Source organism: Aricia agestis, chromosome 2 (genome assembly GCF_905147365.1).
Source record: "Aricia agestis chromosome 2, ilAriAges1.1, whole genome shotgun sequence".
In the NCBI taxonomy this organism is placed as follows: Eukaryota; Metazoa; Arthropoda; class Insecta; order Lepidoptera; family Lycaenidae; genus Aricia; species Aricia agestis.
In genome coordinates this window covers 9,518,492-9,544,480 of record NC_056407.1, presented here as the reverse complement: position 1 = coordinate 9,544,480, position 25,989 = coordinate 9,518,492, and the positions used below count along the sequence as shown (strand labels likewise).

General features: G+C 35.2%; 1 protein-coding gene and 4 non-coding genes across 5 annotated transcripts in view; 3 read left to right on the top strand and 2 right to left on the bottom strand.

Moving 5' to 3' along the window:
* The window catches only part of LOC121739060 (protein amalgam-like), a 116,320-nt gene extending 99,880 nt beyond the window's left edge, over positions 1 to 16,440 (top strand). Inside the window, exons 3-11 of the mRNA XM_042131377.1 lie at positions 1,148 to 1,352; positions 3,940 to 4,071; positions 6,024 to 6,179; positions 7,078 to 7,165; positions 9,015 to 9,120; positions 11,932 to 12,090; positions 12,409 to 12,529; positions 15,608 to 15,700; positions 16,114 to 16,440. Of these exons, the coding sequence (XP_041987311.1) occupies positions 1,148 to 1,352; positions 3,940 to 4,071; positions 6,024 to 6,179; positions 7,078 to 7,165; positions 9,015 to 9,120; positions 11,932 to 12,090; positions 12,409 to 12,529; positions 15,608 to 15,700; positions 16,114 to 16,301 (1,248 nt within the window). The 3' untranslated portion in view covers positions 16,302 to 16,440. The remainder of the gene's footprint in view (positions 1 to 1,147; positions 1,353 to 3,939; positions 4,072 to 6,023; positions 6,180 to 7,077; positions 7,166 to 9,014; positions 9,121 to 11,931; positions 12,091 to 12,408; positions 12,530 to 15,607; positions 15,701 to 16,113) is intronic.
* A 3,732-nt stretch (positions 16,441 to 20,172) lies between these two features.
* Positions 20,173 to 20,365, bottom strand: LOC121740161. The gene has a single exon (XR_006037592.1). It is a non-coding gene; the product is annotated as a U2 spliceosomal RNA (small nuclear RNA).
* Positions 20,366 to 21,614: 1,249 nt separating this feature from the next.
* LOC121740158 lies at positions 21,615 to 21,807 on the bottom strand. Its single transcript, XR_006037589.1, has one exon. It is a non-coding gene; the product is annotated as a U2 spliceosomal RNA (small nuclear RNA).
* A 1,602-nt stretch (positions 21,808 to 23,409) lies between these two features.
* Positions 23,410 to 23,602, top strand: LOC121740162. Its single transcript, XR_006037593.1, has one exon. It is a non-coding gene; the product is annotated as a U2 spliceosomal RNA (small nuclear RNA).
* Positions 23,603 to 25,495: 1,893 nt separating this feature from the next.
* LOC121740159 lies at positions 25,496 to 25,688 on the top strand. Its single transcript, XR_006037590.1, has one exon. It is a non-coding gene; the product is annotated as a U2 spliceosomal RNA (small nuclear RNA).
* The last annotated feature ends 301 nt before the right edge of the window (positions 25,689 to 25,989 follow it).

Sequence of the window (25,989 nt, the reverse complement as noted above, 5' to 3'; positions counted from 1 at the left end):
TTGCTCGTTTGCTCCCCTTATTTTATAAAAAAAAAACAAGTAAAGCAAGAAAATAACATAGAAACTAGAAAGGTATTTTGAGAAGCAATAGATTTTCAGGTTTACCAAATACGTTGTTACGAAGATGTATATGCCCAAAAATTTCGTTGCCTCAGTTATCAGGTTTTTGTAGGCGACATAAAGTTAATATACCTAGCGGAATAGAGAAACAAAGGCCTGAGCAAGAGAGATGTCACTATCAGTTACACTGCGTGGTAAAAAGAGACGTGTGATACATGACAGTAGCATTCTTTTTTTGACGTCCAGTCAATCATGTCCAGTCAATCATGCTTGTGTAAGTGTATACGTACACATATTTTTCACACAGATGAAAACCAATTTCGGTTACATTTGACAGCTCGAGATTGTTGCTCTATTCCGCTAGGTATATTAACTTTATGGTAGGTGATAAATTGACAAAGTTAAATCGCGATTTGATAAACAATGTACCTGAACACGGATCAAACAAGAAAAGACAACATTTTAACACTCTAAACAAATTTTCTTCCACAGAGTTATGAACATTACATAAGTGGTAATAAAATGTTCAGCTATTCATAAAATATTTAGACAAGTTCAGTCCGACACCGAAAGAGCTTATTGAAATTTCATTAACAAAGCTTAAAAATCTTCGACGTAGTTTTCAGAAAGTTCAAAAATAGTTTAAATTATCATTTCTCTTAAGTAATTTCAAGCGTTTTTTATAAGTTTGTTTGATAGCTTATATTCCTTATTAATATATTATAGTTTGATAGCACTCATATTAATTATAAATATTATAAAATGTGAAAACGTGGATGTTTGTTACGCTTTCACAATTCACGCCAAAACTACTTGACGAATCATCATGAAACTTTGTACACATATTCTGGGAGGTACTATCACGGATGGTGTGAGGAAGCGAGTTCCACAATCTGACAGCATGAACAGTGAACGAGTAGGAATAGAAGTTGGAACGATAGAAGGGGAGGGAGATATTAGATTAGACTAGTTTTTCAATCAAACTTAATTCTTGTAATGTGGAGTTCCAATATTTGTTTTACAGTAAAAATGTAGACTTTACCTTCTGTAACTTAAGAATTTTTTAAAAAGAATTCAATTTTTTCAGAGGCTGGAGTGGTACTCGAATACCGGAGAAGTAGTAGAAACACGGTCTAACAAAAACACTAGAGTGTACGTGGAGAGACAGAAGAACGAGTCGTTGACCAATAGTCTCCTGCTCCTCATCATACACAGCACCAAGATCAAGGACAGCGGCAACTGGACCTGCAAATCTGGTGCACTTAGCGAAACTATTGACGTTCTTGTTGGAGGTAAGGAATGCTATAAGTATAATAATCCATTCTAAAGTTCCAACAGATAATCGTGTGTTAAAAATTATGTGTCACGTAACACGTTTGTATGAAACTCTGAGCCTCATTATTTTGATTATACCATAATATCTCTCAAGAAGATAGCAGGTGGAAGTTATAGACAATGACTGTATTGTTCTTGTTTGTCTTGTCATAAAAGTCGCCTGACAGACCGTGTCGATATTTATATTGATAAAACTTGAGAGGTGTCAAGGGACACCCGAATGGAACGAAGTTATTTATTAAGTTCAAAAAACCTGTATACATAATAATATACCTTTACTTACTCAAAAAAATATTAAAATATTAAAAAAACGCCATCTATAATTGACGCCTAGGAATACTAACAACGCCCTGTGCCTCTACCATGCAGGTACTAATAAAAAAGTGTCGAGGTCAAATATAGTTCTGTCTAGCCTATATAGCCTTTACACCGAACGCGCGATAAGAAACTTCGTTCCAATAAAGAAAATATTGTACAATCGGCAAAAAAGTTCTAAATCATAAGGTAAATGTGATAGTTGATACGAACTAGCGTCAAAAACTTTTCTGCTGGCTGTAGTAACTTCGACCGTTAACCACTAGCAAATCCGTGTACCGACTTGGGTCGTAAGATTACGGCTAAGCTGTTATTAATACCCTAATAAGCAGTAGCTTATTTGTCAGTAAACATTACCTACTTTTCCCGATTCCTAATGCCTTTAGAATTATTTTTTCACAAGATGATAACGAATTACTTTTTAAAAATGTTCATAGAGCAACTTCTTATAATTTTTAGAAAGTTTGTTTAATACAAGAAGAAAACTAATACCTTTTCAAAAGATCATATTATATAATAAATTATTATAATTACTTTTTAGGGTTCCGTAGCCAAATCGCAAAAAACGGAACCCTTATAGATTCGTCATGTCGGTCTGTCTGTCTGTCCGTCCGTATGTCACAGCCACTTTTCTCCGAAACTATAAGAGCTATACTATTGAAACTTGGTAAGTAGATGTGGTCTGTGGACCGCATTAAGATTTTGATACAAAAATGGAAAAAATCTTAAAAATTTTAGGGGTCCCCATAGGTACAACTGAAACAAAAAAAAAAAAATTCATCTAAGCTATGCGTGTGGGGTATTTATGGATAGGTCTTAAAAATCATATTGAGGTTTCTTATATCATTTTTTTCTAACCTGAATAGTTTGCGAGCGAGACTCTTCCAAAGTGGTAAAATGTGTTTCCCCCCCTCTAATTTCTAAAGTAGGGCATGATAAGTCTAAAAAAATATATGATGTACATTATTATAAAAACTACCAACGAAAATTGGTTTAAACGAAATCTAGCAAGTAGTTTTTTTTATACGTCATAAATGGTAAACCTTAAGTTAACTTTCATTAAATCAACTAAAACATAAAAATATATCAAAAACCTTTTAATTTCATAAAACATAAACCTTATTGTTGCTGCGGAACCCTTCATGGGCGAGTCCAACTCGCACTTGGCCGGTTCTTTTACTCTAGAAGAATTTATTATTAATTTACCAATGGAATATAATATTACTGTAATGTTTTCCCGCTAGACGTGGCAGCACCAGAACAGACAGTGAACAAAAGATTGTGTTGTTTGAAAACGTTTCTATCAATATTCTGACATGACGTGTGCAAAGTTGGTCGGATTATCTATATATTTATACATCTAAATAAAATTGGAGTGTCTGTTTGTAATATTGAAAGAACCGTTTTTAGGGTTCCGTATTTACTAAATGCATATGAATGTATATAGGGTACAGACACCAAAACAACATTTTTTACAATTTTTGTCTATTTGTGTGTCTGTCTGTATGTTTGTTTCGGCTAATCTCCGAAATGGCTGGAGCGATTTTGACGGGAGTTTTTTAGGTACATAGCTGATGTAGTAAGGAATAACTTAGGCTACTTTTTAACCGACATCCGAAAAGGAGGAGGATATTATATTATTTCACTTTTTTTATAAAGGAACCTTAAAAAGCCTGGATTTTTTTTCTCTTTTTTATTTTCTTCACATTTTGCTGACACGGACGATTCGTGGGCAACAGCTAGTTTACTATAATATTATATTGTGTGTTTTTTTTTTAATGAAATAAGGGGGCAAACGAGCTAACGGGTCACCTGATGGAAAGCAACTTCCGTCGCCCATGGACACTCGCAGCATCAGAAGAGCTGCAAGTGCGTTGCCGGCCTTTTAAGAGGGAACAGTTTAATAGGGGAAGGTAAGGATGGGAAGGGAAGGGAATAGGGGAGGGTAGGGAAGGGAATAGGGTAGGGGATTGGGCCTCCGGTAAACTCGCTCACTCGGCGAAACACAGCGCAAGCGCTGTTTCACGCCGGTTTTCTGTGAGAACGTGGTATTTCTCCGGTCGAGCCGGCCCATTCGTGCCGAAGCATGGCTCTCCCACGTATAAACCCAATCCCACTGCTAGTTACTAGTAGAGCCCTCTGCTCCGACCTTTGCGTAGTATTTAGATTTTTTTTTATGTTTCCGTACCTAATGTCGATACTTAGTTTTAATACAATTTTTTTTTTCAGAAAAAGTTAACCTAGGAGTCACTCAGGAAGCAACAGAAGGAGAGGAGGGCAAGAACATAAAATTGGACTGTGTTGCTAAGGGCCACCCCGCCCCCGCCGTGCAATGGTACAAGGACAGTGTCCTTATTGATGGTAAGAACAGACCCTATTCTTAGCCGACTCTTTTTTTTAAGGGACAGTCCCATCATATTTTCACTGACTTCAAAAAAGCACGTAGTTTATTTGTCCGCGGATAACTTCACTGTTTAAGAACCGATTTTGATGATTCTCATTTTTTTTTAATACTGTTTGAAGTTGGTTTTTTTTTTTGTAAGAAATTATATCTCAGATACATTTTGGTTTAATTTAATTTTAATTAAATTAATCAGGAAAAAAGCAAACGATATAATGGTAAACAATAATTGCTATTAGATAAAGACCTAATAATGGACTATTCATACTTGCCTTACTCGCTTGCTAAAACATAACAAACTTTGTATCACGCTTTTCTTTGAAGCCTTCGTTTTAAAGAAAAAAATCCAAAACATGGCTCTCCAACGCTCATCTTTCATGGTATCCGCAATAATAATATATACAAAAAAGTAATCTGTTTCATAAAAAAAAGAGAATGTTTTTAAATGTATGGAGTCTGGTAAAATTTCTACCTCTAACGAGACCAATATAGTAAAAATGTCTACTGAATACTGAGTCATTATAACCAGACCGTAATCGAAAATAACCTGTCAGTGAAAAGTTATGGCTGAATGAAAAGTCGTGTTTTTTACCATTTTTTATGAAAAATATTGTAGATGTAATAAAAATGTATTGATTTTGGAGCAAATGTCCACAACCAATAATACTTACGTAATGGTCTGCTAAATACGGAATCATTATTACTGAACCGCAACCAAAAATATCCTGTTAGAAAAAAGTTATGACGGAATAAAAAAGTTTTCTACCATTTTATTATATAAAATAGTATTTATATGATACAATGCAATTTTTACTACTCAATCTATGTTATGTGATATCGCTTGGCATTTCCTATTAGGTTTTTACTGAAATCAATATCAATATTTTCACTCAAAAAAATATTTTTCATATGGTCATAAGTCATAACTTTTTACTGACAGCTTATTTTTAATTTGTAATGTAAGTTACTCTATATTTAATGGACACTAAGTCAATATGGGTCTCGTTGGTGGTGGAAATTTGGACCACCTTAATCATTCTCCTTTGCCATTTAAAGGTACATACTTAAACTAAAGTCTACCATGAACGGTTATAGTCTAATACAGATTAAAAGTTATATTCAAATTCCTTGTCTATAAACCAACTTGCATATTCATTATGTAAAATTAGAACATGCACAAAAAGAGTTTTAAGTACCATTTTGCAATGGAAATTAGGAAGGTTTTGCGTAAATTATTATAACGTAAAACGTATTATTCTAACCATATCTACCGGAGCTGAGAGAGACGTCCGTGGAAAATGATGTTTGTAAAAGCTTCCCTAGTCTTTAAATTGTTGTAAAATCAGATTTTTTAAGTTATTGCATAGCTTTTACACGAGCTTTGAGCGCGGCGACCGACTCAAGAATATTCCGTAAGGCCTTGTTCAGACGACACGCGCCCGCCCCGCCCACGCCACGCGCTTCTGCACCCGCGTCAAACTCGCTTTGAAATTTGCTGATTTTATTTGAGTCTTTAGGCACATCAATAGATCTCAAATTGCATTTATCGAATTCCACCCGCGCACGCCATGCACACGCCACGCGCCCGCCCTGCGCCCGCCCCGCGCCCACCTCGCGCTCACCCCGCATACGCATTGCACATGCCTTGCGGCCGCGCTGTGGCTAGTCTACTGAACGAAGTAGTCCAGTCACTAGTAGTTTATGCGTGCGCGGGACGTGCGCGTGGCGAGCGCGGGTGTAATGCGGGCACAACGCGTCTGCGGGTCCTGCGCGTGGTCGACGCGTGTCATTTGAACGCGGCCTAACGAAGAAAACCTAATACCCCCACTCTGACAGCGCCGCAGCGTTGCCAGTTGCCATTTTTTGTGTTTAATCGCCGCAGTCCTCGAGTGCCACACGTATTTTTTTGTAGATGACCGGAGGAAGTATATTGTGAGGAAAAGAGAGGATAACTACCAGCTGGAGATTAAGAACCTGACGCACACAGATACGGGCGAGTACATGTGCAAAGTGACTCAGAAGGTCCTGTCTTACTACACGTACAAACGGGTGCAGCTCACCGTGCAACGTAAGTTATAGATATCACACACACGCAAACATTTGAGCCAATATTTGGGTAGTACCATCGAGGAAATGAATTCCTAGGCAGTTGACAGACCAACGTCATTTGGTCGGATCATGTCAATTAAATGTTAATTATGATCTGTCGGCTGGGTTTGACGTAACGCGACCAAACTACGTAGGTCCCCCATCTGCCTAGGAATCAACTTCTCTGTCCATAATATCATGATGCAGTGAAAAATTGATCGTTGAACATGTAGTTAAAGAAAACTTTAATTATTGAGATGTTGAGCTTACGAATTTAATATGCGTAATCTGAAATCTCATAAAATGTTTTACATTTATCTATACATATCTGAAAAATGGCTTCATAGAATAATGAGATAAGATCTAATATTCATAGTACTATTATTAATATATTGTTCATCCATTAATTTGTAATTTGATGTTATATTTATTTAACCCATTTGCACATGTGCGGTGGGCTTAAAGCTGTGGCCGCTGGGGATTAGCAGCTTAATCGATATAAAAAGTAGTTAGCTGTCTACGGTTTCGAACAACTTTATTTTATTTGAGTGCTTAACTGCACTTCTGTTTTTCCGAGTTTTAGAATTTTCTTTTTACTAAGATAACTATACTTTTTTATAATAAATCCTTACATAGAGTTCCTAGTTTACTAAACAGAAAGAGTTAGTGCGTGAGCCTTATGCACTAAATAAATACTAACATCACCTTCAAATTGTTTATTCTAAATTGTTCAACTTCCAAAAAACATATTGGCTAAACTGTGGAGTGTGACCAGCCTGTGTTTGATCCATAAAACATTTTAAATAGCTGCAGGTTTACATTACTCGTTGGTTGAAGAATGATAGCTTGTTTTTTAAACAAATACCGCTATGTTTCAGACAAGCCCCTGATCGTTAACGACGTAACAAATGAAGTTTATTACACAAGGTATAAGACCGAAGAAGTCTACGCCATCTTGAATGAAACGTAAGCAAATATTTTTAGAAATACTTTTAAGAAACCGTAGTGAATACATATTTCATTTTTTTTATTTAAAATTGTACAATAAATAGGTACTATACATAAATAAGTTTAAACACTCAGAATCAAATTTATGGCTTGTTTTGTTGTTCTCTTCTTAATAACCTTTTTAAAGTTATGTCTAGTAGACGTACGATAGAATCATAGATTACCTACAAATTGTGAAAAATGTAAGGATATACTAGTTACGACCTTACAGATAATTATTTTGATGTTTAATAAGCTATACAGATATTATTTAAATGGCCAAGTTCATTAATTCTGGTTCGTGGGTCGGCGGCATTAATTAACTTGCTAATTTTGTGTGTATTATACTGCGGTATTATTCTCAACTTCTGTGATGAGTTTTTCTTCCAAGAAATACGCTTAATGCCGGCTCTTGATATAGGCGAACGCGTTGGCCAACGCGTCTGCAGACGCGTTGGCAGTGCGCTTGCAACGGCGTTTGTGAGTAATCCACACATAGGAAGGTCGTTCAGTATGCTTTGGATCGCGCCAATGTGCGGACGGATTCAAAATGGATGTTTAGTCGCTAACAGCAGCAGCTGTTTATTTATTCACAGCTTATAATTACTTTGTAAATGTGGACAAGAAAAAGTTTTTAAAGAATTTCTCGAAATAAATAAATAAAAGGCGAGAAAACATAACAAACAAAGAAATAAACTCACTTTTACATAATATTTTATAATATTAAAATAATATAAGTAATTATTTTATTACCTACTTATTATTTATTTCATTATTACATATAAAAATTATTACATATTATTATAATTATCATAACTATAACTCCGGGCGAACTGATCGCGCGGCCTATGTGTGGATGGAGCGCGAAGCTTGCGACAAATGTCTTTGATCTTTCGCCGACATTTCCGACCCGCGCGGCAAGCTCGCAGACGCGTCGGCCAACGTCTAAATACCTACGGCCAACGCGCGAACGCCCGTTCTACACATTGGGCCAACGCGTCTGCAGACGCGTTGGCCAACGCGTTCGCCTATATCAAGAGCCGGCATAAGGCCTCACGGTCCAATGTCCAGCAGCCCAAACAGTAGCAATATGCTTGAAATAATAGCATTGGATCTGCATTTTCGGATCTGATAGCACGTGACAGTACGCTTGCCCTACTCAGGGTTCAGAGCGAAAAACCGTTAACCGTTTGTCGTCTTGTTAACTAAAACTATAATAGCTCTAGTTAACAAGACGATTCTGAACTACATTAGATTACTAGTTTTCTTGACAAACCATGTTAAACGTCTAACTCGAGCGACTCTTTCCACTTCAATTTTTGTGCGACGATTGACTAAGGTACTGCTCGTAACCACCTTTATAAATAATTATTTTTTTTGCGCCGAGAAAATGCTTAGCATCTTGCAGGACATGGGGTTCCTATCCGCAAGTATGTGGGTCTCTGCTGAGTCCGAAGATGGTGGTGGACGCAGCCCTTTCCCACTAAGGGCTTCACCCGACCAAACAAGTCGCAGAATTTCTGCCGCGTAAATATCTTTTCATACAAATCATGACTGACAAAATTATGCTCGTCTGAATCAAACAGGACTTTTGTTATGAATCTGAATGCCTTAGAATTTCTGCCAGCCGAAATTCTGCGACTCACAACTCACAAATTACGCTCGTTTGGCTTCACCCTAAAACTCGGCGTACTCCACCATGCGCATTGGGCGGGCCGCGGGATCGCCTACACCACAACTCCGCCGCCGGTCCTCCTAACCACAGAGCACAGAATAATGATATTATGTAATTGTAACATATTGTAACATATATTTTAATGTTGAACAGGAAAAACATCACTTGCAGCGCCATAGCTCACCCTCCGCCGACTTATCACTGGTTCAGGCGGTACGACAACGGCCTCACAGAGGTACCCATTGAAGACGAAGATACGGTAAGAATGACTTGCCTTGTTTCTGAGGTTTTCTGACAGGAGTTTAATTGGTCTTTAACTGTTCAATAGTGCTTTTGATTGGCTAACATCATAATGCTAATCAATTAACAAGGCTATTGCATAGATAAACTGTCAAAAATTTTTCAGACATTAAAATATATTTTTTAACGATTTAATATTGAAGTCAACCTCGAAAGCCTTAAAAAAGCTTTTCCTGATTCGTTAATTTATCTATAATAGAGCGCTTTTCTTATTTTATGTACCGATAATTCGCTTATTGTTGTGGCGACCAGTCAACATTAAAACAGCAATTATCTTATTAATAATAATGTACTGTTTTATTTCACTACGTATTTATAATATATTAGTGTATGCGGAAAAAATAAAATAAAAAAATATTAAAAATAAATAAAAATATTGGACATTAAAAAGCTACGTAGAAAATGTATTAAGAGGGCGACTCACCCCAAAAATCAAACATCGTCCTTCTCTCTTCACACTCACGCCCGTCTTTCATATGCCAGGTGAAAAAAAAGACGCGGATTCATCGCCAAACAAGTTTTTTCTCCAATAACTCGATAAATATACAACATTTTAAAAATCCGCTAGGTCGATCTCTTAATGACAGAATTTTATACAATGTGTTAAAATATTAACTTGGTTCAATGCACGGTTATGGCAATAAATGAAAAATTTGTGAAAATTAGATGCATCTTTGTGATTTTTTTCTATCGAGAAAATTTTAAGATATCGTGTTTTTGCTCAGATCGAATTCTCAGAAGTATAATGAAGTATCTAATTTTAGAAAATGAAACAATTCGGGGCTTATTTTCAAGTATAAAAATGAATTATAAAATCGACACTTTGGGGTTAGTCGCCCCCTTAACTAGATTAGTAATGTACAAATGCTAACTTTAGTCATAGAAGTTTTTGCGTTATCGCTTCTCTTGGTCCACCACTGCACGAACAAAATCCGGATAATGTCTGTTTGGAAAGAAAATTCTCATTTTTACAATTTGCGGGCAAAAACCTTTTTCCACTAGAGTAAACTGCAGTATAAGAACTGAGACAATGCAGATTGTAGATTGTAGAACTTTATTCGTCTCACTTTTTTGCTGAAAAGTGTGTTATATTTTAATAACCTCTCAGCTGCCTATAAGTTTCTTGAAAATGGATTCCGAACATTTGCTTCTAAATTACATTATGAAAATAACTAAAAATTATAAGACGTTGTCGACCTTTTAAAATGTACTAGAAATGAATATAATGGGAGACTCAATTATTAGCTTGAGCATTGAGCATCTTTTATACAAGATACGCGCCAAACACATAACCCTCCCGGCAGTCGGCTAAAAATTAACCTCTTACTAATAATTATTAAATGAACCACAATGTATCCAGACATTAAAGCTATATCTAGGGTGTTTCCAAGGTCAAATATTGGAATATTTTTTTTAAATAAAATAAGGATGTATCATATTGTAACGGTAAAAAATAAGTATTTCCAAAATTATAACTTGATAAATTTTGTAATTTTTTTTTTGTAATGAACTTTCAAAGTATAAAAGGCAAGTCAATTTTTATTGTAAATAAATTTTCTTATATACAAAAAAAAAATATTGACTTTTTCTTATTTACTTACTTACAAAAAATTCGAATTATAAAATTGCGAATTTTCCAATGTCTGATACATTGGAAAATTCGCAACAAGGACAAAACAGTTTTAAAGCTATAGTCGGTATCCATACTAATCTATACTAATATTATAATTAATGCGAAAGTATCTCTGTCTGTCTGTCTGTCTGTCTGTCTGTCTCGCTTTCACGCCAAAACTACCGAACCGATTGTAATGATATTTTGTATACAGAAGTATAGTCTAAAGCCTGAGAAAGGATGGCTACTTTTTCACTGGAAAAAGGGTTGTAAGGGGGTGAAAATGCGTAAATTTGTTCAAATTAAGTAAGTTCAAAAAATTCATAATAAATGGCGCTTTGATTTAAGGGTTTTAATAAAAAGCTTTTGACACCAATTTTGTTGACATCGCGCGCTATAAACTGAAGTCCACGCGGACGAAGTCGCGGGCAACAGCTAGTAATATTGTAAATGCGAAATAGTGTGTTCTAATAACACCTTCAATTCATTAATAGTTTATAACGTAATAGAATAAATATAGAATAAGTAAATAGAATTACGTAATAGAAGGTCGGAATTCGGAAATATTATATATATATATATATATATATATATATATAAATATATATACCTTCTATTACGTAATAGTACAAAAAAAAACTTACGTTTGCTTTTTTTAATACCAGTTAGAATTAAGCTTATCATGTATTAGGTATTTATTATTTGCTTTTCACAATAAACAAGAAGCGATGAGAAACACAGGAATGTTTTCTTGGTGAATTTTCGTCTATGATACACTTGACACTTCACGAACAAAATCTAATGAAATGTTTACTAAGTAATTATTGATTATATTTTATAATATGCTCAAACATCTTATTATATTATTATCGCTACACGGTCTACACACTTATAGAAATTCAAATTTTAAACTGAGTTTGAGTCCAAATTTACCTAATGGCCTGCCCACATAAAACAAAATGTCTTTGTTTTAAACCCTTTCATTTAATAGACTTTAAAGGCTCCAACGTTTGCTGTCACGTTTGGTCCTCCTCCCATTTCTTACGCTTAATATGCCTAACGATGCAAGCACTTTGGTTGTGTGCGTAAAAAACATTGTAATAGATCAAACCCTATATAACAATGCAGATTAGAGATAATATACTTTTATCCTTTCAGGTTCTTCACTCGGCAGACGGCACCAGCTCCGTGCTGGTCCTGAGGCTGTACAATGAGAGCTATCTGGGCGAGTACAAATGCTCAGCGAACAACACAAAGGGGCATGTGTCTATTGTGTTCCACGTCTCCGTCGGGAACAAGCCGACCCCGCCGGATTTTGTGAGTTATCCCCTTTGTAAAAAGTGTCCCAGGTGGCCCGAGATTTAGTAAGCAATGCAAAATAGAGGAAACTACTAATTCTCGCGCCTCGAGAATATTGTTGAATATTGTAAAAAGGTACGGATATTGTTTGGGTGGATCTAATTCACCTAAAAAGTGTGTGTTAAAGCATCCTAGAAATCTAATGGAGATTCGAGGCACAAGAATCGGCATCCTCGATGTATTGTGGCGATTGCGGAACTTGCGGCCCTAGAGTTTTCATGCATTTAAAGATTTACTGTCATTAATTAAATATGAATTGATTTTTATTTTATTTAGATAAGCCTGGTCTCCGCATCGCCCTATGATCTGACCTTCAACGTGACCTGCTCCACTTGCAACATGGGGGATGATGAGTCAGACGAGATGGCCCAGGACCCCAGGAACTTACCAGTTCTAGGTACACTTCCTTACTAATAAAATACATACCCGATTTAAGGGTAGAGGTTCAGACCCAGTTTCATCAAGCAATGTTAAAGAAATAATGGCCTGTTAATTCAGTTGACGGCCTGTAAGCGCTATCGAGCTTTCCACCACACGCTAATGTCTTGTCAAATAATTTAACTTTAATTTCCTGCTCTAGAGGCCCGTTAAATATTTAACAGGCCGATAAAATATAGTCAATATGACGACTCTCAAGGACAATATTAATTCCATATTATTTCTGGCAATAATATTACTCTGATTATTTATGGATTTTTAAAGAACGATAATGTATATTTTAGAATTTAGGACGAGATTTTGTTTAATTTCGGTGTCCGGTGTTTCCATCACATTCTTATATTTTTCTACGAGATGGACAATTATTTATTTTCATTTTGAGAAGAATTCAGCCTGGTCGAGCAACTTTGGTCGAAAAACTTACACCGACAATTTATTATGTTCTTTGAAACGAACACTTCAATGTACCTACTACTAATAGTCCATTGAAATGTTAAATTTTAAGGCAATATTTGGTAATATTGCATTTATTAGAGGAGGAGGAAAATTTTATTTTTGGAATATGTTGGGTGGGGGGGTCAATAGAAGCTTAACCTCAAGTTTGTGGGGTCACCACCCTTGTCCCTCGGCCGCCATCTTGAAGAAAGGGGTGACAACATTTATTTGTAGGCAAAATAAGTTGCAACAAATTGTTCTTACTATTTTTTTGTAAGACGTATAGTTTCCAAAATATCACGAAAATAGCATTGTTACACCTTTTTTCAAGATGGCTACCGGGTGAATCGGGTGGCGACCCCACAAACTTGAGGTTAAGTTTCTGCTGACCCCCCAACATATCCCAAAATAAAATTACATCCTCTAATAAATGCAAATCTCATGTAACATTTCAATGGACTATAACGTCAAATGTTTCAAAGCCATATATTACTGAATATAAGTCAAAATGTTAGTGTAGTGGCGTCGTGTTTCGAACTACGTGGAATTTCCTTTTGATTGGGTAATATGCGAGTGCAGAGTCAACTTGTGCATCTCGAAATTATATATTTGCATAAATACCCAAGTTAGTTACGACTTATGACTTATCTATCTTTGCCAGAATGGGGTTTTCGTGTATGGGTTTTCATTGATAGGTTCGTCGGTAGGTGACGTCTTTTTCAAGAATAATGTACTTATATATTTCTACTGAATATTTTCTATTATTGATTTTAAATGTAGTGTTTTTATAAGACGAAAGAATGTAAAGCAAATACCGTCGTCCATCGGCAATCCGCCATACTGGAAATATAGCAAAGGTTATTTAAACAGGAATTCGCTCTTTCTATTTTTCACAGTAATTCTTTAAAGAAAAATTTTGCCAAGAGTACCAAAAAAATTCGAAGCTTCTGGATTAATCCATAGTTGTGAATTAGCACAGAGATCAATTCCAGCGCAGCTGGCGCACCACCACTTGCTAATTACGGATTTACATTTTATACAACACCCCGCGGCTCCGTCTAGTCTAGATATTCCTGCTATTTATTTCTTGGCTCTTATGAAAATAGCTAGATGTTTCCCTCATCTCCGTACAAAAGAAACTCTCATAGAACCGTATATACCGAAATAAAAAGTAGCCTATGTACTATATCTGTGCCAAATGTTAACGAAATCGGTCCAGTAGTTTTTAAACCTAATCAATGCAAACAAACCTCCGTGACGCTTCCGTGGTCTAGTGGTAAAGAGCGCGGCTCTTGACTCGGAGGTCGTGGGTTCGATTCCCGCGTTGGAAACATGTTATTTTTCAAGTTTGGTTAGACAATGCAGGCTGATCACCTGATTGTCTGACAAGTAAAATGATCCATGCATCGGATGGGCATGTAAAAAGTCGGTCCTGCGCCTGATCTCTCGCCGGTCGTGTCGGTCTTCCGTCCCACTGGGTTATGAGAGTAAAAGGAATAGAGAGTGCTCTTGTGTACTGCGCACACACTTGGGCACTATAAAATTACTCCTGCGTAGCTGGCCTGGTTTTTAGAGGGCGACTAACCCCAAAAATCAAACATCGTCCTTCTCTCTTCACACTCACGGCCGTCTTTCATATGCCAGGTGAAAAGAACGACGCGGATTCATCGCCAAATTAGTTTTATCTCAATATAACTTGATAAATATACAACATTTTAAAAATCTGCTAGGTCGATCTCTCAATGATAGAATTTTATACAATGTGTTAAAATATTAACTTAGTTCAATGCAAAGGCAATAAATGAAAAATTCGTGAAAATTAGATGCATCTTTGTGATTTTTTTCTATCGAGAAAATTTTAAGATATCGTGTTTTTGCTCACATCGAATTCTCGGTAATATAATGTAGTATCTAATTATAGAAAATGAAACAATTCGGCGCTTATTTTCAAGTATAAAAATGAATTATAAAATCGTGTGGGAGCTTGGGAGCTATTATTATTTATCTTATATCTTTAAACGAGCAATTCTTATATATATATATATATATATATATATATATATATATATATATATATATATATATATATATATATATATATACATATATTCCACGATTGAACGATCACAATTTTCTCATCACACCTTTCGTAGTGCCGTAGCTTAAATAAAAAAATTGTAGTCTTCACTGCGTAAATGCGAGAACAGATATCCACTAGAAAGAAATCCCGCCACACCATAAGCGAGCGTGATGAGAATTCACAAACAGATAATATAAGTGGTGTGTTAAAACTGGAAGCGAGGTTTGTTTCTCTGAAAAATATATTTGAATCAACTGCTGAAAAACCGCTGAAGTGGTATATGTTTGCATCTATATAATATTATTCGACACTGTATATAAATAAAATAAAATAAATAAAGTAATTTTGGTGAAATTTGGTAGCACTTTGTCTCAGGCACATAGAAAAGTTTTTAGACCAACTGCTGTGAATTGAGGTTACGGACCTTATTTAGTTGTATAATAATAGTTTTGTATACTAATAATTAAAACTACAATTGATAAATTCTGAAATATTCAATGATTTTGTTTGCATTAATTTCAGGATATTCGTTCGCCTTGGTGAAGGTACACAAAGGGTACGAGCCAGACTGGGACGCGGCAACAGAGTTTCTAGTGGACATTGAAGGCCACAACGGTTTGCATTATGGTTTTTATTTATTTCTTATATAAAATAAGGTGGCAAATATGCAAACGGGTCGGGAAAGCAACAACCGTCGTCCATGGACACTCGCAATATAATTTTCTGTTATTTTATTTTATTTTCTGCCCCCGAAGGAGAGGTTTTATAAGTTTAGGTTATTTTCTTAGAAGGCATTGCAGGCTTGACGTCAAAACTTTAAAAGTTACAAAAAATATTTTGTAATTTTTAAAGTTTTGACGTCAAGCCTGCAATTACCCAGGATTAACTTTTACCCAGATCTACGCAAGTGCGTCTATAAAAGCGCTATCTTACCTCTTTAATGCCTTATGTCGCTGGTACAGAAGTAAAAATAACTTTGTCTGATATTATTCCTTGGTAGGTACTTATTCCTTGTATTTTATTTTCAGACACCCTGTACACCGTGGGCCCGCTAGTCAACGACACGACTTACCACGCGCGAGTCCGCTCCAGAAACGCAGCGGGTTTCTCTGAGTGGTTGATGGTCACTCCCGACCCTACCACTGCGGCTAACGCTATCAAAATTGTCGCCTCCATCTTACTACTAGTCGTTGCTGTTTTTGTCAATTTCCATTAGACTGTTGTGGTTCGTTTTGTTGAAATTCGGTCGCCAAAAATATTGGTTAAACTCTGCTGTTTTGAATTTTCGTGAGGAGTGGAAAAAGTCAGCTTGTGTCCAACCGAAACTTCAGATTAAATTTCTGCTAAAATAGTCATATTACGCCATAGACATAATATAAACTGTCGTTATTTAGTTTGTTATTATTTTTAGCAATATTCCGCGAAAACAACTTCCACCTTTAAGTAAATGAGTGAGTGTACGCATAGACATGCGTACAGCACCTCCCTCCTCCCACACTGCCTATGCGTACACTCGCATGCAAGAACTTGCAAACACCACCACCACACAAGCAATAATGTTGGCAAATCCGTGCAAGGCCCCTCACCACCATGCAGGTTGAAAACCTCGACGCGCGTTTCGCCCCAACACCGGAGCATCCTCAGGATGTGGACTCTACGAACAACGTCCGTTAAGTGACGGAGTGAGTGTACGCATAGGCAGTGTGGGAGGAGGGAGGTGCTGTACGCATGTCTATGCGTACACTCACTCATTTACTTAAAGGTGGAAGTTGTTTTCGCGGAATATTGCTAAAAATAATAACAAACTAAATTTAAACTATGGATTTCCGCAAAGTAACGCCTGATTCCATTAACTGTCGTTATGTCTATGTATTACGCAATGATCTTCAGTTAAAGTCGTGGGCTTTATAATTAAAAATTTGATTATATTCCCGAATTTACATTTCTTTAATGTTATTATCAACCTTCGGTTAGACACTAGCTAGTACCAAAATACTCAAACACTGCTTAACACCCCCATCATGGGTATCGCAGACACGATAGATTTTCAATTGCAATGCGGTAGCCGGCTGCCGCTTGGGATTGATGGGTTAAAAAGAGGCTTCCAAATGATAGGAAAAGCTTAAGGTTAAGAAGAATCAGAGAATTCACCTGAACTTGAATTACGCGGCCGAATTGGGAAACTATTCATTTCATTTCCTTTTTATTATTTGATTTAGTGTAAATTATTGTGATACGTTTGTTTTAGCACATAGTGTCTATAATAATATTTTAAAATATTATACTTAATAAATTCATGAATTGCTTCAATGTTATATGACGATATTCTCGTTGCAGCTAGATACATTTTAGATATTATTGTAACCTTTCGAAAGACTGCAAACTTTAAGATTTTGTCAGTTAAAAGGTAATGCAAATTAATTATTGTCAGTTGGGGTAAAACGGTCGCTGGTAAGATGGAAATATTGTTCCTCTTCACCTGACAAGAAAAATTTTGAATAAACATTGCCGCTCTTGCCCCAACAAATGTCCTTTGTAACAATTACGTTAATGACGATGTTTGTTTTTAATTTAGTATTAAATAATTAATTTAAGTAATGTATAAAATGTGTAATTAAATCTAGAATTAGATAGAACGAAACTAAATTTCATTTTTTGGTACAGTAAAATATAATAATCGCCTTTGAACGTCATGTAACTGCCAAAAGCTATTCTAAAATATTACAACATTCTGATATAATTCGAGTACCTACTTATTACAACAGTAAATTATCATTATATTATATAGGTATATATTATTATATATAAATCAATTAAAAAAAAACAAGTTAAGTAGGTACTTATAAAATATAAATATCTAAACCAAAGTAATAGTAACGGAACCGAATGATTTGTCTCGAATCGTATAAATTACAAACTCCTATTTTATTTTGAGTAGTGATTATTTTTTGTCAATGACTTAATTTAAGAATTTAGACAATAAGCTTTGAAGGCCTCTTCACACGTACTTTGAGCTAGGCTGCTTAAACGTTCATGTCGTGGATCTTAGTCATTTATTTACTTACATAAAAACATTATTATTTTGTTAAAAATCATGTACCTAAGTATTGAAAAATATCATGAATTAATAAGCATCGATTTTATTTCGATATAAAATATTAAGCTTTTACTATATTTACTCGTATAAAAATACAGATGCCTATCAATTTTAATACACTTACAAATGAATGTTGTGTAGGTTTATTTATAAATTATTATAAATGTGTTAATACGCACTAGAAATATTAATTGTAAATTATATTTATATTATGTCGAGCTTTTAAATGTTACGGAAAAAAATCAGAAATAGATCAGAAATTAAGGAATTAAAAATGTTTCACAAAGACATTTAAAACATAGTTTAGAAACTGTGGCACATGCCAACAAATATGACAGTTCATAACTACGTCTTGTTAAAAATATTATTTTATTCGCAAATTACATAATTTTATCATATTAAATATATTTACAACTGAATAAAAGCCCAGTGGATTTTTGTAAACCCCTACTATATATTATACTGACAATAAATTTTTAATAAAACATTATCTTAACATCTATTTTATGGTGATAGACAAATGTAAACTTTGATATTTTGCACTTTTATCTAGTTTTCTAATAACGACCACGACCTAACTAAATTGTATAGTATATTTAATAATCTATATTATAATTTATAACTAACAGCACAGAATAAAAGGGTTTGTTTCGTTTTACTTAGAGATTTTGATGAAAATTCATGTACGATATTTTACAATAATTATATCAATATTATAACAATGCAATTAATAATTAATGTCTTAAAATTTTTTGAATTATTATTTTCATTAATATTTTGTAACAGGTAAGAATTGTAGTCGCGACGTGACAAGAATAAAATATAAGTAATATTACATTTACATTCTCCAAAAGTATTCCATTTTTTAAACATTTAATGGTTATTCCCTGAAACATTCGCGGTAAGACTGAATATAATTTGTTATTTCAATAACTTTTCTTAAATATACTATATACATATTTAAATATACTATCTACATATTATAATTTCCCGAAAAATTTTTTTGTCTTCTTTCATGCCAGGTTTTCGATTAAACGTCCAATTTATATAGCTTTTGTTACTTAAACATAAGTTTTTAAATACAGTATAATAATTGCTTGTAAAGTTAGTTCATTCTAATAATACTTAACTGTAAACATACATAGCTATTCTGCTTACAAATCAGCAAAACTTGGTTTTTTTGCGGTCAGGTTGATAATGCAAGGTACTAGACAAGACGTAGACTATTAAGTTTCACTGTGCCTTTAATTTTCAACTAGCAAATATTGTAACGATCTTATTATTATTTTTTTTTTGCTTTGTAGAAAAAAAAGTTGTTCCATTAAAAGTTGTTCATAATGATATACCAAAAACAAAACGGCCAAAAGAAAAAACTACGTCATTTGTAATTCAATAGTTAAACTAATGTTAAGTCACTATTATGGAGAATACCTAGTTTATTGAATATTTATCGGAGTAGAGACTATTACTGTGTTTTAAATCGACAAAAATATCTGTACCTAAATAAAGTATACAATATGTAAATTAGATGAAGAATTTTGTAAATAATTGTCTGTATTATTTTCTAGTTACTTTAAGTTAGAAGTTACTCCAAATATCGCCGTTGTACCGATTTCTGACTCTACCAATAAAGGTGATTTATAATTTATTTCTATGTTTCATTGAATATTGCTTCACTTTTGCCTTTAATTTAATTATATCAGTTATTTTAAATCTAGTACAGTCTACATGTCATAAATAGTTTACTAATTTTATAATGTATATGGTATCAACTAATACCATAATTATTATCAAATAATTATAATTTAATTTCTATAAAACAGCATTTTTTACTGCCTCATCTAAATAGTATTATCAAACTGTACTTGTAAATTCCATACAGTATGTTTAGTGCTTACGGCCATCTGTGATACAATTTGCAATGAGTTCGCACTTTACATCCTTGTCGTCTCCTACGAAACTTCTATTAAGAAGTTCTTATTTCAAATAGTTTATGTGGGCCGATCCCGGCGGCACTGCAATGCCGGGCCAACCCGTGACGGGAGTGGAGCGAGCCCCGAACATCCCGTCGTGGTACAAAAATCAGTTTAATATACTGGTCCCGCAGTGCGGGAACTTTCAGATATTAAGCTGAAAAGAACAGATACTACACTTTGATCTTAGCCAAAAGGCCGAGAAGCGATACCGAATATTGGTGTACTGGGGAGGTCTTTGTCAGAAAAATGTTTTCGATAGTGCGATTTAGGAATTGTTAAAACAATGACAGTGACATCTAACAGAACCTGACTGTACTAAAATGATATTGTGAAGCGCCATCTATATGGACTTCGAAACAACAAAGAACTCTACATTTTACAAATTTACTGCTGTATTTACGGATTAGAGTAGAGTTATTATTTAAAAGCTCTACCGCTAAGAGTAATAATAACACTACTGTTATTAATACTCTAAGCTCTGCCGGCTTAATATTAGAATGCCACTTTCAAAAGTATAAAAATTGCGACAAGAAAGAACTCTACATTTTTCAAATTGACAGCTGCTAAGAGTAGAGTTATTAATAATTATTTAAAAGCTCTATATTATAATGCCACTTTCAAAAGTACTAGAGATCGCCCAATGGTCGAAATTCGACCTTAATTTCAACGATATTAGGACTACTACCTATATTTTGTAAAAAATATTGACTTTATCATTTTTTTTTCAACTCTTGTCTCTGGGACTTTAAGCTGATCTCAGACTGGCCGTGTAAGCATTGTCTATTAATACTATCTTAGATTTAATAAAAAAAACTATAATCCATTTTCAATTTGTCAATTTGTTGTCAACAGACTTCAACCATAAATAAAAGAGTATAATTCGTATGTATAGGCTTGTCACTCAAAAATCTGTCATTTCTCATGTGTGTGTGTTGTAGTGTGTGTAATGTTTTATTTGTTAAAAAAATGTATGATAAAAGCATAATTTCAAAATAATATTAGTTCGATGCACTCCTTCACCATATAACCTATAACTGTGCAAAATTTCATGCACGTTTCCCCATTTTTTGTAAAAAGGGCTACAAAGTTTTTCGTTCGCGTATTAATATTATGATAAGTATCTAAACACACCATGCCGAAATTCCGCGCCGGAAGTTCAGCATGATTACGTCAGCAATGTCAAACGCATACAATATTATAACGCGACTTAATTTCGGCATGGTTGCAGGAGATCGGTCATCTTGGCGTTCATTGAGAGAGGCATATGTCCAGATTCCAGCTGCAGTGGAAGAATATAGGCTGATATGATGATGATGTGCCATCGGTAATTAAAAATACATTGCAGGCGGAATCATACCGAACTTCCGCCGCGGGACTTCGGCATGGTGTGTTTAGACACTAAAAGCTGCGATTCCATCTCCTATGAAGCTTCTATTAAAGAAGTTCTTATTTCAAATATATGTGGGCCGATCCCGGCGGCACTGCAATGCCGGGCCAACCCGTGACGGGAGTGGAGCGAGCCCCGAACATCCCGTCGTGGTACAAAAATCAGTTTAATATACTGGTCCCGCAGTGCGGGAACTTTCAGATATTAAGCTGAAAAGAACAGATACTACACTTTGATCTTAGCCAAAAGGCCGAGAAGCGATACCGAATATTGGTGTACTGGGGAGGTCTTTGTCAGAAAAATGTTTTCGATAGCGCGATTTAGGAATTGTTAAAACAATCACAGTGACATCTAACAGAACCTCACTGTACTAATGCTCGGGCCACACTAACGAGAAATGCCGTTAATTATCGCGATAATGCTAAAACTTGTTAAAGCATTATCGCATTTAATTAGTGGCATGTAAAGGCGATAATGCTATAACATGTTTTAGAATTAACGAGATAATTAACGGCGTTTCTCGTTAGTGTGGCCCGAACATAAGATGATGTTGTGAAGCGCCATCTTTGGGTAAACCTTGAAACTACGACGAGCTCTACATCTAACAAATTGACAGCTGCTAAGTAAGAGTAGAGCTGTTATCTGTTATTATCACGTAGCATGATTGTTTTGTCGTAACAGGGCTGTCGTGCAGCTGCTGCACAGTGCACACTCGTTCTGCGGGTGCACAGCGTGCGCACGCCATATGCACGTTTTGTATGAATGGAAGAAATTACGAGTATTTTGAATGGCAATGCAGTGTGATGAACAGGTTAATGCTTATTGAATAATATAAATGTACTTACTTACTCTATAGAATATAATATTTTAGTTGTAGGTTACTTAATTTTCCATTGTAGCGTTTCTTATTATATTATCCCGTGAAGCCGTGTTAACACAAGCCCAGTATGGGCTTTTTAATACTGTTATTTGTTAACTGTACCGTACATTTAGTTTTGTGTATGAATAAATAAATAAATAAAAATATGTTTAAAAGCTCTACCAGGTTAATAATATAATTCCACTTTCAAAAGTATTAAAATTGTGACGACAAAGAACTCTACATTTTACAAGTTATTGACAGCAGCTTATTATTTAAAAGCTCTACCGGCCTAATATTATGATAATCTTGTGCTTTCAAAATAAAATTGGCCAAGTGCGAGTTGAACTCGCGCATGAAGGGTTCCGTACCACTATTGAGCAAAAATAAGAAAAAAATCTGTTTTTTGTATGGGAGCCCCCCTTAATCATATTTTATTATTAATTATTAAAGTATAAATACAACTGAGTATTTTGTGAACATTTCCAGTGCTGTGGCTACCTGTTGTCATCATTAATACCGAGCAAAAAATATTTAAAAATCGCGTTTGATGCATGGGAGCCCCCCTTAAATATTTTATTTATTTCGTTTTTAGTATTTGTTGTTATAGCGGCAACAGACTTACACAATTTGTGAAAATTTCAGAAGTCTAGCTCGCTAGTGATTCTTGAGATACAGCCTGGAGACAGAGAGACCGACGGACATACAGACGGACAGACAGACGGAAAGACAGACAGACAGACATCGAATCGAAGAATATTATATAATATTATTATAATATAAGTGAAACTTCTAAGATAGACGGAAAAAGCTCCACTTGTAGAGTTCTTTTCTTATGTAGAGCTCGTCGTAGTTTCAAGGTTCACCCAAAGATGGCGCTTCACAACATAATTTTAGTACAGTGAGGTTCTGTTAGATGTCACTATGATTGTTTTAACAATGCCTAAATCGCGCTATCGAAAACATTTTTCTGATAAAGACCTCTCCAGTACACCTATAGTCGGTATCGCTTCTCGGCCTTTTGGCTAAGATCAAAGTGTAGTATCTGTTCTTTTCAGCTCAATATCTGAAAGTTCCCGCACTGCGGGACCAGTATATTAAACTGATTTTTGTACCACGACGGGATGTTCGGGGCTCGCTCCACTCCCGTCACGGGTTGGCCCGGCATTGCAGTGCCGCCGGGATCGGCCCACATAAACTATTTGAAATAAGAACTTCTTCAATATAAGCTTCATAGGAGATGGAAACGCAAGTTTTAGTGTCTAAACACACCATGCCGAAGTCCCGCGGCGGAAGTTCGGTATGATTCCGCCTGCAATGTATTTTTAATTACCGATGGCACATCATCATCATATCAGCCTATATTCTTCCACTGCAGCTGGAATCTGGACATATGCCTCTCTCAATGAACGCCAAGATGACCGATCTCCTGCAACCATGCCGAAATTAAGTCGCGTTATAATATTGTATGCGTTTGACATTGCTGACGTAATCATGCTGAACTTCCGGCGCGGAATTTCGGCATGGCGTGTTTAGATACTTATCATAATATTAATACGCGAACGAAAAACTTTGTAGCCCTTTTTACAAAAAATGGGGAAACGTGCATGAAATTTTGCACAGTTATAGGTTATATGGTGAAGGAGTGCATCGAACTAATATTATTTTGAAATTATGCTTTTATCATACATTTTTTTAACAAATAAAACATTACACACACTACAACACACACACATGAGAAATGACAGATTTTTGAGTGACAAGCCTATACATACGAATTATACTCTTTTATTTATGGTTGAAGTCTGTTGACAACAAATTGACAAATTGAAAATGGATTATAGTTTTTTTATTAAATCTAAGATAGTATTAATAGACAATGCTTACACGGCCAGTCTGAGATCAGCTTAAAGTCCCAGAGACAAGAGTTGAAAAAAAAATGATAAAGTCAATATTTTTTACAAAATATAGGTAGTAGTCCTAATATCGTTGAAATTAAGGTCGAATTTCGACCATTGGGCGATCTCTAGTACTTTTGAAAGTGGCATTATAATATAGAGCTTTTAAATAATTATTAATAACTCTACTCTTAGCAGCTGTCAATTTGAAAAATGTAGAGTTCTTTCTTGTCGCAATTTTTATACTTTTGAAAGTGGCATTCTAATATTAAGCCGGCAGAGCTTAGAGTATTAATAACAGTAGTGTTATTATTACTCTTAGCGGTAGAGCTTTTAAATAATAACTCTACTCTAAGCCGTAAATACAGCAGTAAATTTGTAAAATGTAGAGTTCTTTGTTGTTTCGAAGTCCATATAGATGGCGCTTCACAATATCATATTATAAGAACTTCTTCAATAGAAGCTTCATAGGAGATAGAAACGCAACTTTTAGTGTTTAAACACACCATGCCGAAGTCCCGCGGCGGAAGTTCGGCATGAATCCGCCTGCAATGTATTTTTAATTACCGATGGCACTTCATCATCATATCAGCCTATATTCTTCCACTACAGCTGGAATCTGGACATATGCCTCTCTCAATGAACGCCAAGATGACCGATCTCCTGCAACCATGCCGAAATTAAGTCGCGTTATAATATTGTATGCGTTTGACATTGCTGACGTAACCATGCTGAACTTCCGGCGCGGAATTTCGGCATGGTGTGTTTAGATACTTATACTTTTGAAAGTGGCATTATAATATAGAGCTTTTAAAATATAATTATTAATAACTCTACTCTTAGCAGCTGTCAATTTGAAAAATGTAGAGTTCTTGTCGCATTTTTTATACTTTTGAAAGTGGCATTCTAATATGAAGCCGGCAGAGCTTAGAGTATTAATAACAGTAGTGTTATTATTACTCTTAGCGGTAGAGCTTTTAAATAATAACTCTACTCTTAGGCCTTAGCAGCAGTAAATTTGTAAAATGTAGAGTTCTTTGTTGTTTCGAAGTCCATATAGATGGCGCTTCACAATATCATTTTAGTACAATCAGGTTCTGTTAGATGTCACTGTCATTGTTTTAACAATTCCTAAATCGCACTATCGAAAACATTTTTCTGATAAAGACCTCCCCAGTACACCTATATTCGGTATCGCTTCTCGGCCTTTTGGCTAAGATCAAAGTGTAGTATCTGTTCTTTTCAGCTTAATATCTGAAAGTTCCCGCACTGCGGGACCAGTATATTAAACTGATTTTTGTACCACGACGGGATGTTCGGGGCTCGCTCCACTCCCGTCACGGGTTGGCCCGGCATTGCAGTGCCGCCGGGATCGGCCCACATAAAACTATTTGCAATAAGAACTTCTTAATAGAAGTTTCGTAGGAGACAAAGATGTAATGTCTGAACTCATTGCAAATTGTAACACAGATGGCCGTAAGCATACTGTATAGAATTTACAAGTACAGTTTGAATACTAAGATGAGGCAGTAAAACAAAAAGTTTGCACAAAATATATTAAAGAAAATAATATTAAAATAATACATACAAGGAAAATAGAAAAAAGCGAGAAGATAAATAAATATATAATATTATTTAACTTTACAACATGTACCTCATTTACCATTTTACAATCGAAAAGTATTCT